This window comes from Oncorhynchus masou, chromosome 12 (assembly GCF_036934945.1).
Source record: "Oncorhynchus masou masou isolate Uvic2021 chromosome 12, UVic_Omas_1.1, whole genome shotgun sequence".
Lineage (NCBI taxonomy): Eukaryota > Metazoa > Chordata > Actinopteri > Salmoniformes > Salmonidae > Oncorhynchus > Oncorhynchus masou.
Window position 1 is genome coordinate 25039956 of NC_088223.1, and position 13849 is coordinate 25053804.

General features: G+C 46.2%; 1 protein-coding gene across 5 annotated transcripts in view; it reads right to left on the minus strand.

Annotated features, from left to right (window-relative positions):
* Positions 1-13849, minus strand: part of LOC135549746 (adenylate cyclase type 2-like) — a 118456-nt gene that overhangs the window by 74414 nt on the left and 30193 nt on the right. For all 5 annotated transcript variants that reach the window (XM_064980007.1, XM_064980006.1, XM_064980009.1 and 2 more), the window contains exons 4-5: positions 12386-12535; positions 2624-2781 (exon numbers count right to left, since the gene is read on the minus strand). In XM_064980007.1, coding sequence (XP_064836079.1) covers positions 2624-2781; positions 12386-12535 — 308 coding nt within the window. The remainder of the gene's footprint in view (positions 1-2623; positions 2782-12385; positions 12536-13849) is intronic.

Here is a 13849-nt window from a genome sequence, read left to right on the forward strand (position 1 = left end):
GTAGAGTAGAGTAGAGTAGAGAAGAGAAGAGTAGGGTGGGGTAGAGTAAGGTAATGTAGAGTAGAGTAGGGTAGAGTAGAGTAGAATACGGTAGGGTAGGGTAGGGTAGGGTAGAGTAAAGTAGGGTTGGGTAGGGTAGGGTAGAGTAGAGTAGAGTACAGTAGAGTACAGTAGGGTAGAGTAGATTAGAGTAGAGTAGGGTAGAGTATGGTCTGGTAGAGTAGAATAGAGTAGAGTAGAGTAGAGTAGAGTAGAGTAAGGTAGTGTAGAGTATAGTAGGGTAGAGTGGAGTAGAGTAGGGTTGAGATGTATAGAGTAGAGTAGAGTAGAGTAGAATAGGGTAGAGTAAGGTGTGTAGAGTAGAGAAGAGTAGGGTGGAGTATGCTCGGGTACGGTAGAGTAGGGTAGGATAGAATAGAGTAGAGTAGGGTAGAGTAGAGTAGGGCCGGGTAGGTAGAGTAGGTTTGGGTCGGGTAGGGTAGGTTAGGTTAGAGTAGAGTAGGGTAGAGTAGAGTAGATTAGAGTAGGGTCGTGTAGAGTAGTTTCGAGTAGAGTAGAGTAGATTAGAGTATGGTTGGGTAGAGTAGAGTAGGGTAGGGTAGAGTAGAGTATGGTAGGGTAGAGAAGAGTAGGGTGGAGTAGGGTCGGGTAGTGTTGGTCAGGGTGGAGTAGGGTAGGATATAGTAGAGTAGAGTAGAGTAGAGTAGAGTAGAGTAGGGTAGAGTAGCGAAGAGTAGGGTAGAGTAGAGTAGAGTAGGGTAGAGTAGAGTAGAGTAGAGTAGAGTAGGGTAGGGTTGAGAAGAGTAGAGTAGAGTAGAGTAGAGTAGAGTAGAGTAGAGTAGAGTAGAGTAGAGTAGGGTGGGGTAGAGTAAGGTAATGTAGAGTAGGGTAGAGTAGAGTAGAATATGGTAGGGTAGGGTAGGGTAGGGTAGGGTAGGGTAGGGTAGAGTAGAGTAAAGTAGGGTTGGGTAGGGTAGGGTAGAGTAGAGTAGAGTAGAGTACAGTAGGGTAGAGTAGATTAGAGTAGAGTAGAGTAGAGTAGAGTAGAGTATAGTATAGTAGAATAGAATAGAATAGTGTAGAGTAGAGTAGGGTAGAGTTGAGTAAGGTAGTGTAGAGTATAGTAGGGTAGAGTCGAGTAGAGTAGGGTTGAGAAGTATAGAGTAGAGTAGAGTAGAGTAGAATAGGGTAGAGTAGGGTGTGTAGAGTAGAGAAGAGTAGGGTGGAGTATGCTCGGGTACGGTAGAGTAGGGTAGGATAGAATAGAGTAGAGTAGGGTAGAGTAGAGTAGGGCCGGGTAGGTAGAGTAGGGTTGGGTCGGGTAGGGTAGGTTAGAGTAGAGTAGGGTAGAGTAGAGTAGATTAGAATAGGGTCGTGTAGAGTTGTTTCAGGTAGAGTAGAGTAGATTAGAGTATGGTTGGGTAGAGTAGAGTAGGGTATGGTTGGGTAGAGTAGAGTAGGGTAGGGTAGAGTAAAGTATGGTAGGGTAGAGTATGATAGGGTAGAGTAGATTAGATTTGTGTAGAGTAGAGTAGGGCCGGGTAGGGTAGAGTAGAGTAGAGTAGGGTAGAGAAGACTATGGTAGGGTAGAGTAGGGTCGGGTAGGGTAGAGTACAGTAGAGCCAGGTAGAGTAGAGTAGAGTAGGGTAGAGGAGAGGGGAGAAGAGAAGAGTAGGGTAGAGTAGAGTAGGGTCGGGTAGTGTTGGGTAGGGTGGAGTAGGGTAGGATATAGTAGAGTAGAGTAGAGTAGGGTAGAGTAGAGTAGGGTAGCGAAGAGTAGAGTAGAGTGGAGTAGAGTAGAGTAGAGTAGTGTCGGGTAGAGAAGAATAGGGTAGGGTAGATTAGAGTAAGGTAGAGTAGAGTAGAGTAGGGTAGAGTAGAGTAGGGTGGAGAAGAGTAGAGTAGAGTAGGGTAGAGAAGACTAGAGTAGAGTAGAGTAGATCCGGGTAGAGTAGAGAAGAGTAGGGTCGGGTAGAGTAGAGTAGGGTGGAGAAGAGTAGAGTAGAGTCGGGTAGAGGAGAGAAGAGTAGGGTAGAGTAGAGTAGAGTAGGGTCGGGTAGAGTAGAGTAGGGTGGAGAAGAGTAGAGTAGAGTAGGGTAGAGTAGGGTAGAGTAGGGTAGAGTAGAGTAGAATAGAATAGGGTAGGGTAGGGTAGGGTAGGGTAGGGTAGAGTAGAGTAAAGTAGGGTTGGGTAGGGTAGGGTAGAGTAGAGTAGATTAGAGTAGAGTAGGGTAGAGTAGGGTCTGGTAGATTAGAGTAGGGTAGAGTAGAGTAGAGTAGGGTAGAGTACTGTAGAGTAGAGTAGGGTAGAGTAGAGTAAGGTAGTGTAGAGTATAGTAGGGTAGAGTGGAGTAGAGTAGGTTTGAGAAGTATAAAGTAGAGTAGAGTAGAGTAGAGTAGAGTAGAGTAGAGTAGAGTAGAGTAGAGTAGAATAGGGTAGAGTAGGGTAGGGTAGATTAGAGTAGAGTAGGTTAGTGTAGAGTATAGTAGGGTAGAGTGGAGTAGATTTGGGTAGGGTAAAGAAGGATATACTAGAGTAGAGTAGAGTAGGGTAGATTAGGGTAGAGTAGAGTATAGTAGGGTAGAGTGGAGTAGAGTAGATAGAGAAGAGATAGATGTGTACCTGACGTTGGTGTGTCGTTGGACATAGAGGTTGTGAAAGTTGTTGGTTCCCTCTGCCCGGCCGAAGTCCCTGTCCCTTGGTCCCTGTAACCTCTGAATGATCTCTGCCTTCATCACACGGGCGATATGGGCCGGGAGCAGGGACAACAATAACCTCTCCTGAAGAGAGGGAGGGAGAGAGAGAGAGAGAGAGAGATGTAATGTGATGTCCAAATGACCTGCTTTAGGTGTACAGTGCACCCGGATATTTATGAGTGCATATCTCTGTATCAGGGCCAGGTCTCTCTATGGGTAATAACAGTAACATTAATGGAAGGTTACTAAAAGCTATCTCCTGTATTCAGTCTCTTAAATTGCAGGAAATGTACTTGATTCACAGTCTGCAATTAACCATGTGTGTGCATGTGTGTGCATTTCCATTGATTGCAGTGAGTGTAAATCAGACTGACTAGCACTCATCACAACGTGGTCAATTATTTCTCCAGCAGCAGGCTGGGAAGGGAAGTAAACATTTAGATGTGGTACCAGCTAAACTCTAGGAACGCAGATCATCTCATTTAATTAAGAAGTTTTCCTCTCACTTCCTCCAGTTTCAGCTATCATGAACTTGATTATACGTCTTCATCTACAGTGCCTTGCGAAAGTATTCGGCCCCCTTGAACTTTGCGACCTTTTGCCACATTTCAGGCTTCAAACATAAAGATATAAAACTGTATTTTTTTGTGAAGAATCAACAACAAGTGGGACACAATCATGAAGTGAAACGACATTTATTGGATATTTCAAACTTTTTTAACAAATCAAAAACTGAAAAATTGGGCGTGCAAAATTATTCAGCCCCCTTAAGTTAATACTTTGTAGCGCCACCTTTTGCTGCGATTACAGCTGTAAGTCGCTTGGGGTATGTCTCTATCAGTTTTGCACATCGAGAGACTGTAATTTTTTCCCATTCCTCCTTGCAAAACAGCTCGAGCTCAGTGAGGTTGGATGGACAGCATTTGTGAACAGCAGTTTTCAGTTCTTTCCACAGATTCTCGATTGGATTCAGGTCTGGACTTTGACTTGGCCATTCTAACACCTGGATATATTTATTTTTTAACCATTCCATTGTAGATTTTGCTTTATGTTTTGGATCATTGTCTTGTTGGAAGACAAATCTCCGTCCCAGTCTCAGGTCCTTTGCAGACTCCATGAGGTTTTCTTCCAGAATGGTCCTGTATTTGGCTCCATCCATCTTCCCATCAATTTTAACCATCTTCCCTGTCCCTGCTGAAGAAAAGCAGGCCCAAACCATGATGCTGCCACCACCATGTTTGACAGTGGGTATGGTGTGTTCAGGGTGATGCGCTGTGTTGCTTTTACGCCAAACATAACGTTTTGCATTGTTGCCAAAAAGTTCCATTTTGGTTTCATCTGACCAGAGCACCTTCTTCCACATGTTTGGTGTGTCTCCCAGGTGGCTTGTGGCAAACTTTAAACGACACTTTTTGGATATCTTTAAGAAATGGCTTTCTTCTTGCCACTCTTCCATAAAGGCCAGATTTGTGCAATATACGACTGATTGTTGTCCTATGGACAGAGTCTCCCACCTCAGCTGTAGATCTCTGCAGTTCATCCAGAGTGATCATGGGCCTCTTGGCTGCATCTCTGATCAGTCTTCTCCTTGTATGAGCTGAAAGTTTAGAGGGACGGCCAGGTCTTGGTAGATTTGCAGTGGTCTGATACTCCTTCCATTTCAATATTATCGCTTGCACAGTGCTCCTTGGGATGTTTAAAGCTTGGGAAATCTTTTTGTATCCAAATCCGGCTTTAAACTTCTTCACAACAGTATCTCGGACCTGCCTGGTGAGTTGCTTGTTCTTCATGATGCTCTCTGCGCTTTTAACGGACCTCTGAGACTATCACAGTGCAGGTGCATTTATACGGAGACTTGATTACACACAGGTGGATTGTATTTATCATCATTAGTCATTTAGGTCAACATTGGATCATTCAGAGATCCTCACTGAACTTCTGGAGAGAGTTTGCTGCACTGAAAGTAAAGGGGCTGAATAATTTTGCACGCCCAATTTTTCAGTTTTTGATTTGTTAAAAAAGTTTGAAATATCCAATAAATGTCGTTCCACTTCATGATTGTGTCCCACTTGTTTTTGATTCTTCACAAAAAAATACAGTTTTATATCTTTATGTTTGAAGCCTGAAATGTGGCAAAAAGTCGCAAAGTTCAAAGGGGCCGAATACTTTCGCAAGGCACTGTATGTACGACAATAACATTTTCTCAAGCCTGCCTGACCTCTGGGATACCAGATCAACGGGTCATTCTAAGTGATTTATAAACAGAAAATCACTTAGTTACTCTATTTCCAGCTTCTAAGAGCAACAGAGGATGTGGTGGCACGTAAGAGTCAGCCAGTTGTTATAATGCCTTTATGAAGTGACATTAAGATGACCTTAACGTCTATGTAGTGACATAATGAGGCAGAAAGAGAAGAGAGTCTGCTGGACAGAGATACCATGTGTGTGTGTGTGTGTGTGTGTGTGTGTGTGTGTGTGTGTGTGTGTGTGTGTGTGTGTGTGTGTGTGTGTGTGTGTGTGTGTGTGTGTGTGTTGGATTTCAAAGTGAAGGAATTTATGATTTTTGCTTTGTCATAAACAGAAAGAAAATCAAAAGAGCTGCATATTTTATTTTTTTATCGATCAGACATTGTTTCAATTCAGAGGGAGGAGATGGAGACGAGGGGAGCGAGGGAAGGAGGAAGGGAGGCAGGAAACAAAGGAAGAGAGGTTGTTAACAAGCAAAGTCTATTTTTAGCCACCAACCGCTGCAGTCTCTATCCTATCCCCAAACCTCTTCTGGATTTAATTTTCCACTGTTTTAGGCAATGGGCTCGAAGTGTGTGTGTGTGTGTGTGTGTGTGTGTGTGTGTGTGTGTGTGTGTGTGTGTGTGTGTGTGTGTGTGTGTGTGTGTGTGTGTGTGTGTGTGTGTGTGTGTGTGTGTGTGTGTGTGTGTGTGTGTGTATGTTCATTTGTCTCTGTATTTTGGGAAAATTAGCCTGTGGTGTGTGAGGGACATAATGACCCTCCCTACTATCTACTAAGCTGCATTTATGAGTCACCCCCTAAGGCGCCCATACAAACACACACATACACACAAACCCACCCATACAAACACACATACACACACACCCACCCATACAAACACACATACACACAAACACACCCATACAAACACACATACAAACACCCATACAAACACACACATACACACACACCCATACAAACACACATACAAACATCCATACAAACACACACATACACACAAACCCACCCATACAAACACACATACACACAAACACACCCATACAAACACACATACAAACACCCATACAAACACACACATACACACACACATACAAACATCCATACAAACACACACATACACACAAACACACCCATACAAACACACATACACACAAACACACCCATACAATCACACATACAAACACCCATACAAACACACACATACACACAAACACACCCATACAAACACACATACACACAAACACACCCATACAAACACACATACAAACACCCATACAAACACACACACCCATACAAACACACATACACACAAACACACCCATACAAACACCCATACAAACACCCATACAAACACACCCATACAAGCACATACAAGCACACACACACCCATACAAACACACACATACACACAAACACACCCATACAAACACACATACACACACATCCATACAAACACCCATACAAACACCCATACAAACACACACATACACACAAACACCCATACAAACACCCATACAAGCACATACAAACACACACACACACACACACACACACACACACACACACACACACACACACACACACACACACACACACACACACACACAAACACACACATACAAACACACATACACACAAACACACCCATACAAACACCCATACAAACACACACATACACACAAACACACCCATACAAACACACATACACACAAACACACCCATACAAACACACATACAAACACCCATACAAACACACACACCCATACAAACACACATACACACAAAAACACCCATACAAACACCCATACAAACACCCATACAAACACACACGACCATACAAACACACATACACACAAACACACCCATACAAACACCCATACAAACACACACATACACACACACCCATACAAGCACATACAAGCACACACACACCCATACAAACACACACATACACACAAACACACCCATACAAACACACATACACACACATCCATACAAACACCCATACAAACACCCATACAAACACACACATACACACAAACACCCATACAAGCACATACAAACACACACACACACACACACACACACACACACACACACACACACACACACACACACATCCATACAGACACACACATACACACACCCATACAAACACACACACACACACACACACACACACACACACACACACACACACACACACCCATACAAACACACACATACAAACATACACACACATCCATACAGACACACACATACACACACCCATACAAACACACACACACGCACACACACATACAATCACACATACAAACACCCATACAAACACACACATACACACAAACACACCCATACAAACACACATACACACAAACACACCCATACAAACACACATACAAACACCCATACAAACACACACACCCATACAAACACACATACACACAAACACACCCATACAAACACCCATACAAACACCCATACAAACACACACACCCATACACACAAACACACCCATACAAACACCCATACAAACACCCATACAAACACACACATACACACACACCCATACAAGCACATACAAGCACACACACACCCATACAAACACACACATACACACAAACACACCCATACAAACACACATACACACACATCCATACAAACACCCATACAAACACCCATACAAACACACACATACACACAAACACCCATACAAACACCCATACAAGCACATACAAACACACACACACACACACACACACACACACACAAACATACACACACATCCATACAGACACACACATACACACACCCATACAAACACACACACATACAAACACACACATACACACACGCACACACACATACACTCTGCCACTTGCTGGACTGGCTGCAGCACCGGGGAGTTAGGGCTTACCCCAAAACTAAGGTGCCGGTTTAGGTAAGGGACAATTGCTCTGGATACCCGGTTAGAGGCACAATGACGAACAGGACACAGATTCAAGTTCAATCCTTTAATTGCCTCAGGCACCGAATTGGTGCTCTATTTTACACACACACACACACACACACACACACACACACACACACACACACACACACACACACACACACACACACACACACACACACACACACACACACCCATATAAACACACACATACACACACGCACACACACATACACACACCCACCCATACATACACATACATACACACACACACACACACCCATACAAACACACACACATCCATACAGACACACACATACACACACCCATACAAACACACACACACACATACAAACACACACATACACACACGCACACACACATACACACACCCACCCATACATACACACACATGCACACACACACCCATACAAACACACACATACAAACACACACACACACACATCCATACAGACACACACATACACACACCCATACAAACACACACACACTCACACACACACATACACACACACACATACACACACACACTCACACACATACAAACACACACACACACCCATACAAACACACTCATACACACACACACATACAAACACACACACACTCACACACATACAAACACACACACACACCCATACAAACACACACATACACACTGAAATAAAGAGCGCCACCATCTGGTGGTGGACTCCGATAGAGGTGCCGGTTTAAAATACAGGTACAACTGTCCCATTGTCCCATTGTCCCAGTGTCCCAGTTAGAGGATATAGAGTGACCAGTTGGAGACAGAGAAACAATTCACACTTTTAATTCCACACTCAATATAGACACACAGCGAACAGGAAGGACTCATGTCGAAACTGTCTAGTGTAAGTGATGTGATTGTCAAAGATACACTAACACCAGTTGGAAATGTCCAGAGGCAACATTGTTCATGTGGAAAGGGTCCAGACGTGAGTTGAGGTGGAGGACAGGAGTTTATCGAGCTGCTAGATGTTCTTTACCATTCGGCCATCAGATTTGCCACCAAACCTATACTCCTCTGTAAACTGGTCATCTCTGTATACATGTCGCAAGACCCACTGGTTGATGCTTATTTATAAAAGCCTCTTAGACTCCCCCCTATCTGAGATATCTACTGCAGCCCTCATCCTCCACATACAACACCCGTTCTGGCAGTCACATTCTGTTAAAGGTCCCCAAAGCACACACATCCTTGGGTCGCTCGTCTTTTCAGTTCTCTGCAGCTAGCAACTGGAACGAGCTGCAACAAACACTCAAATTGGACAGTTTTATCTCAATCTCTTCATTCAAAGACTCAATCATGGACGCTCTTACTGACAGTTGTGGCTGCTTTGCGTGATATATTGTTGTCTCTACCTTCTTGCCCTTTATGCTGTTGTCTGTGCCCAATAATGTTTGTACTGTGTTTTGTGCTGCTACCATGTTGTGTTGATCCTATGTTGTTGTCATGTTGTGTTGCTACCATGCTGTGTTGTCATGTGTTGCTGCCTTGCTATGTTGTTGTCTTAGGTCTCTCTTTATGTAGTGTTGTGTTGTCTCTCTTGTCGCGATGTGTGTTTTGTCCTATATTTATATGTTATTTATTTTTGTATCCATTTTTTTAAATCCCAGCCCCCATTCCCGCAGGAGGCCTTTTGCCTTTTGGTAGGCCGCCATTGTAAATAAGAATTTGTTCTAAACGGACTTGCCTAGTTAAATAAAGGTTAAATATAACTTTTTAAATATAGAGGTTGCCTCAACCTGCCATCCTGAAAACAGCTGAAGAGTTGAGAGGCAGAGTGGGGTTCTGCTGCTCCCGGGCTAGACCACTGGTTGGCTGACCAGGTCCACTGACTCTGTTCCCTGGCAACCTGGTTGATAACACACAGGTGTGAAATGGCCTTCTGATGCAGGACAATTGGTCGCCTGCCTCAGCTGTAAGAAGTCACAAAGTTTGTCTCTATGTCCCAGGGCCAGAGAGAGGGTTTGAGAGAGGTTTTTCTACTGCTGCCCCAAAATGTATGAAGTAGATTTTTAACTCAGAAGAAACCCTCTTGTGCAGGCATGGCTGTGTCCCCAGTTTCCGGTTTGTGAAGGCCAGTGATTTTAAGACCCTGGAGGCAGGAGTCCCGCAGCCCCATGTCGCCACCCGTTCCATGCCATGGAGGGAGCGGGTAGTGAGGGTCAAGGTACTCACAGTGTCTGTGAGGCTGGACTGCCCAGCTTGAGTCATGCCATGCTGCTAGAGGTGTCCAGGCTGGATGAGGAGGCCACCCCACCAAGTCAGGCCAGGTATCTTTAACCAGAACTGGACAAACGCACTGGTTAGGTGGAGGCTCTCATATGGGGGCTAGATGTGCATCCCGGTTCGGAGCCAGAGGCAGGTCGGGTCTGGTAACAGCAGGTTGACCAGGAGAGACTCAGGCTGTGTCGGTTGGGGTGCCAGCTGAGTGGCTGCAGGGCTGACTGGCAGTCTGCAGGTTGACCAGGAGAGACTCAGGCTGTCGGTTGGGGTGCCAGCTGAGTGGCTGCAGGGCTGACTGGCAGTCTGCAGGTTGACCAGGAGAGACTCAGGCTGTCGGTTGGGGTGCCAGCTGAGTGGCTGCAGGGCTGACTGGCAGTCTGCAGGTTGACCAGGAGAGACTCAGGCTGTGTCGGTTGGGGTGGCAGCTGAGTGGCTGCAGGGCTGACTGGCAGTCTGCAGGTTGACCAGGAGAGACTCAGGCTGTGTCGGTTGGGGTGCCAGCTGAGTGGCTGCAGGGCTGACTGGCAGTCTGCAGGTTGACCAGGAGAGACTCAGGCTGTGTCGGTTGGGGTGCCAGCTGAGTGGCTGCAGGGCTGACTGGCAGTCTGCAGGTTGACCAGGAGAGACTCAGGCTGTGTCGGTTGGGGTGGCAGCTGAGTGGCTGCAGGGCTGACTGGCAGTCTGCAGGTTGACCAGGAGAGACTCAGGCTGTGTCGGTTGGGGTGCCAGCTGAGTGGCTGCAGGGCTGACTGGCAGTCTGCAGGTTGACCAGGAGAGACTCAGGCTGTGTCGGTTGGGGTGCCAGCTGAGTGGCTGCAGGGCTGACTGGCAGTCTGCAGGTTGACCAGGAGAGACTCAGGCTGTGTCGGTTGGGGTGCCAGCTGAGTGGCTGCAGGGCTGACTGGCAGTCTGCAGGTTGACCAGGAGAGACTCAGGCTGTGTCGGTTGGGGTGCCAGCTGAGTGGCTGCAGGGCTGACTGGCAGTCTGCAGGTTGACCAGGAGAGACTCAGGCTGTGTCGGTTGGGGTGGCAGCTGAGTGGCTGCAGGGCTGACTGGCAGTCTGCAGGTTGACCAGGAGAGACTCAGGCTGTCGGTTGGGGTGCCAGCTGAGTGGCTGCAGGGCTGACTGGCAGTCTGCAGGTTGACCAGGAGAGACTCAGGCTGTGTCGGTTGGGGTGCCAGCTGAGTGGCTGCAGGGCTGACTGGCAGTCTGCAGGTTGACCAGGAGAGACTCAGGCTGTGTCGGTTGGGGTGGCAGCTGAGTGGCTGCAGGGCTGACTGGCAGTCTGCAGGTTGACCAGGAGAGACTCAGGCTGTGTCGGTTGGGGTGCCAGCTGAGTGGCTGCAGGGCTGACTGGCAGTCTGCAGGTTGACCAGGAGAGACTCAGGCTGTCGGTTGGGGTGCCAGCTGAGTGGCTGCAGGGCTGACTGGCAGTCTGCAGGTTGACCAGGAGAGACTCAGGCTGTGTCGGTTGGGGTGGCAGCTGAGTGGCTGCAGGGCTGACTGGCAGTCTGCAGGTTGACCAGGAGAGACTCAGGCTGTCGGTTGGGGTGCCAGCTGAGTGGCTGCAGGGCTGACTGGCAGTCTGCAGGTTGACCAGGAGAGACTCAGGCTGTGTCGGTTGGGGTGGCAGCTGAGTGGCTGCAGGGCTGACTGGCAGTCTGCAGGTTGACCAGGAGAGACTCAGGCTGTGTCGGTTGGGGTGGCAGCTGAGTGGCTGCAGGGCTGACTGGCAGTCTGCAGGTTGACCAGGAGAGACTCAGGCTGTCGGTTGGGGTGCCAGCTGAGTGGCTGCAGGGCTGACTGGCAGTCTGCAGGTTGAGCAGGTTGGAGCTCTGCCACTTGCTGGACTGGCTGCAGCACCGGGGAGTTAGGGCTTACCCCAAAACTAAGGTGCCGGTTTAGGTAAGGGACAATTGCTCTGGATACCCGGTTAGAGGCACAATGACGAACAGGACACAGATTCAAGTTCAATCCTTTAATTGCCTCAGGCACCGAATTGGTGCTCTATTTTACACACACACACACACACACACACACACACACACACACACACACACACACACACACACACACACACACACACACACACACACACACACACACACACACACACACACACACACACACACAATGTATACTGCATAAGCTCTATGTGCTTGTGTGTATATGCGCATGTGTCTATAACTGTTTATGTCTGTGCAAAGTAGGCCTACCTGCTGGTGTTTCTCAAACTCCAGTTTGATGGGGGACTTAATGCAGTTGCAAGTATCCTGGTAGGTCTGTCTGAGGGCCAGGTTCATCAGGTGCTTATGGTACGCTCCAGCCAGGTTACCACATGTAAAGATAATGATGTTAGCCAGGATCTGATAGAGGAGAGGAGAGGAGGGGTAGGGGAGAGTAGAGGAGAGGAGAGGAGAGGAGAGGAGAGGAGAGGAGATAAAATAGCCTTAGTCCTCCTCTGAGAAAATTCTTATTCACAGACTGAATACATTTTATAGACTGAATACATTTTACCAGACAACCAATCTAACAAACCCACACCCAGACATTACCATTGCCATTCCTGACTTGCCTAGCTAAATAAAGGTAAAATAAAAAAAATACAAATATAAAAATATCAAGGTGGACTTTATTTAACTAATTATGTGACTTCTGAAGCTGATTGGTTGCACCAGATCTTATTTAGGGGCTTCATAGCAAAACGGTTGAATACATATGCACGCACCACTTTTCCATAAAAAAAAAAGTTTTTTAAACAGTTTCTTTTTTCTTTCACTTCACCATTTTCAACTATTCTGTGTTTGTCCATTACATGAAATACAAATACAAATCTATTTCAATTACAGGTTGTAATGCAACAAACTAGGAAAAACGCCAAGGGGGATGAATACTTTTGCAAGGTGCTGTATTAGCCTTCTGACTACAATGAAGAGCAAGACGTGCCGCTCTGTTCTGGGCCAGCTGCAGCTTAACTAGGTCTTTCTTTGCAGCACTTGACCATATGACTGGACAATAATCACGATAAGATAAAACTAGAGCCTGTATGACTTGCTTTGTGGATTGTGGTGTAAAAAAAGCAGAGCATCTCTTTATTGAGGACAAACCTCTCCCCATCTTTACAACCATAGAATATATATATATTTCTTACCATGACCAGCTAAGGTGACACCAAGTAATTTAGTCTCCTCAACTTGTTCAACAGCCACACCATTCATTACCAGATTCAGCTGAGGTCTAGAACTTAGGGAATGATTTGTACAAAATAAAATGCTCTTAGTTTTACAGATGTTCAGGATCAGGACGTCTTTTGTTGAACCCTTTTTCTCCCCAATTACATGGTATCCAATTGTTAGTCGTTACTGTCTTGTCTCACAGTGGCCTCACACATCAGACACCCCCTAACTGACTGATGCACGGGCCTCATACAGACATGATGAAACGTCACAATGGGCAGCTGGTGGGAAAGAAGGGGTATAGAAGAACACAGATGCTATTGGAGACTTGAATAAAATACTGAAAGTCACATGTGAATGACTCAATCAAGAGAAATGCAACCCCCCCCCCCCTCTCTCTCTCTAACATACACACAGAGGAGACTCATAAAGATAAACTCAGTGTCTGACGCCAGTGCAGATGAAGTCTTCTATAATCTAATAACCCAATGTCCATCTATACAA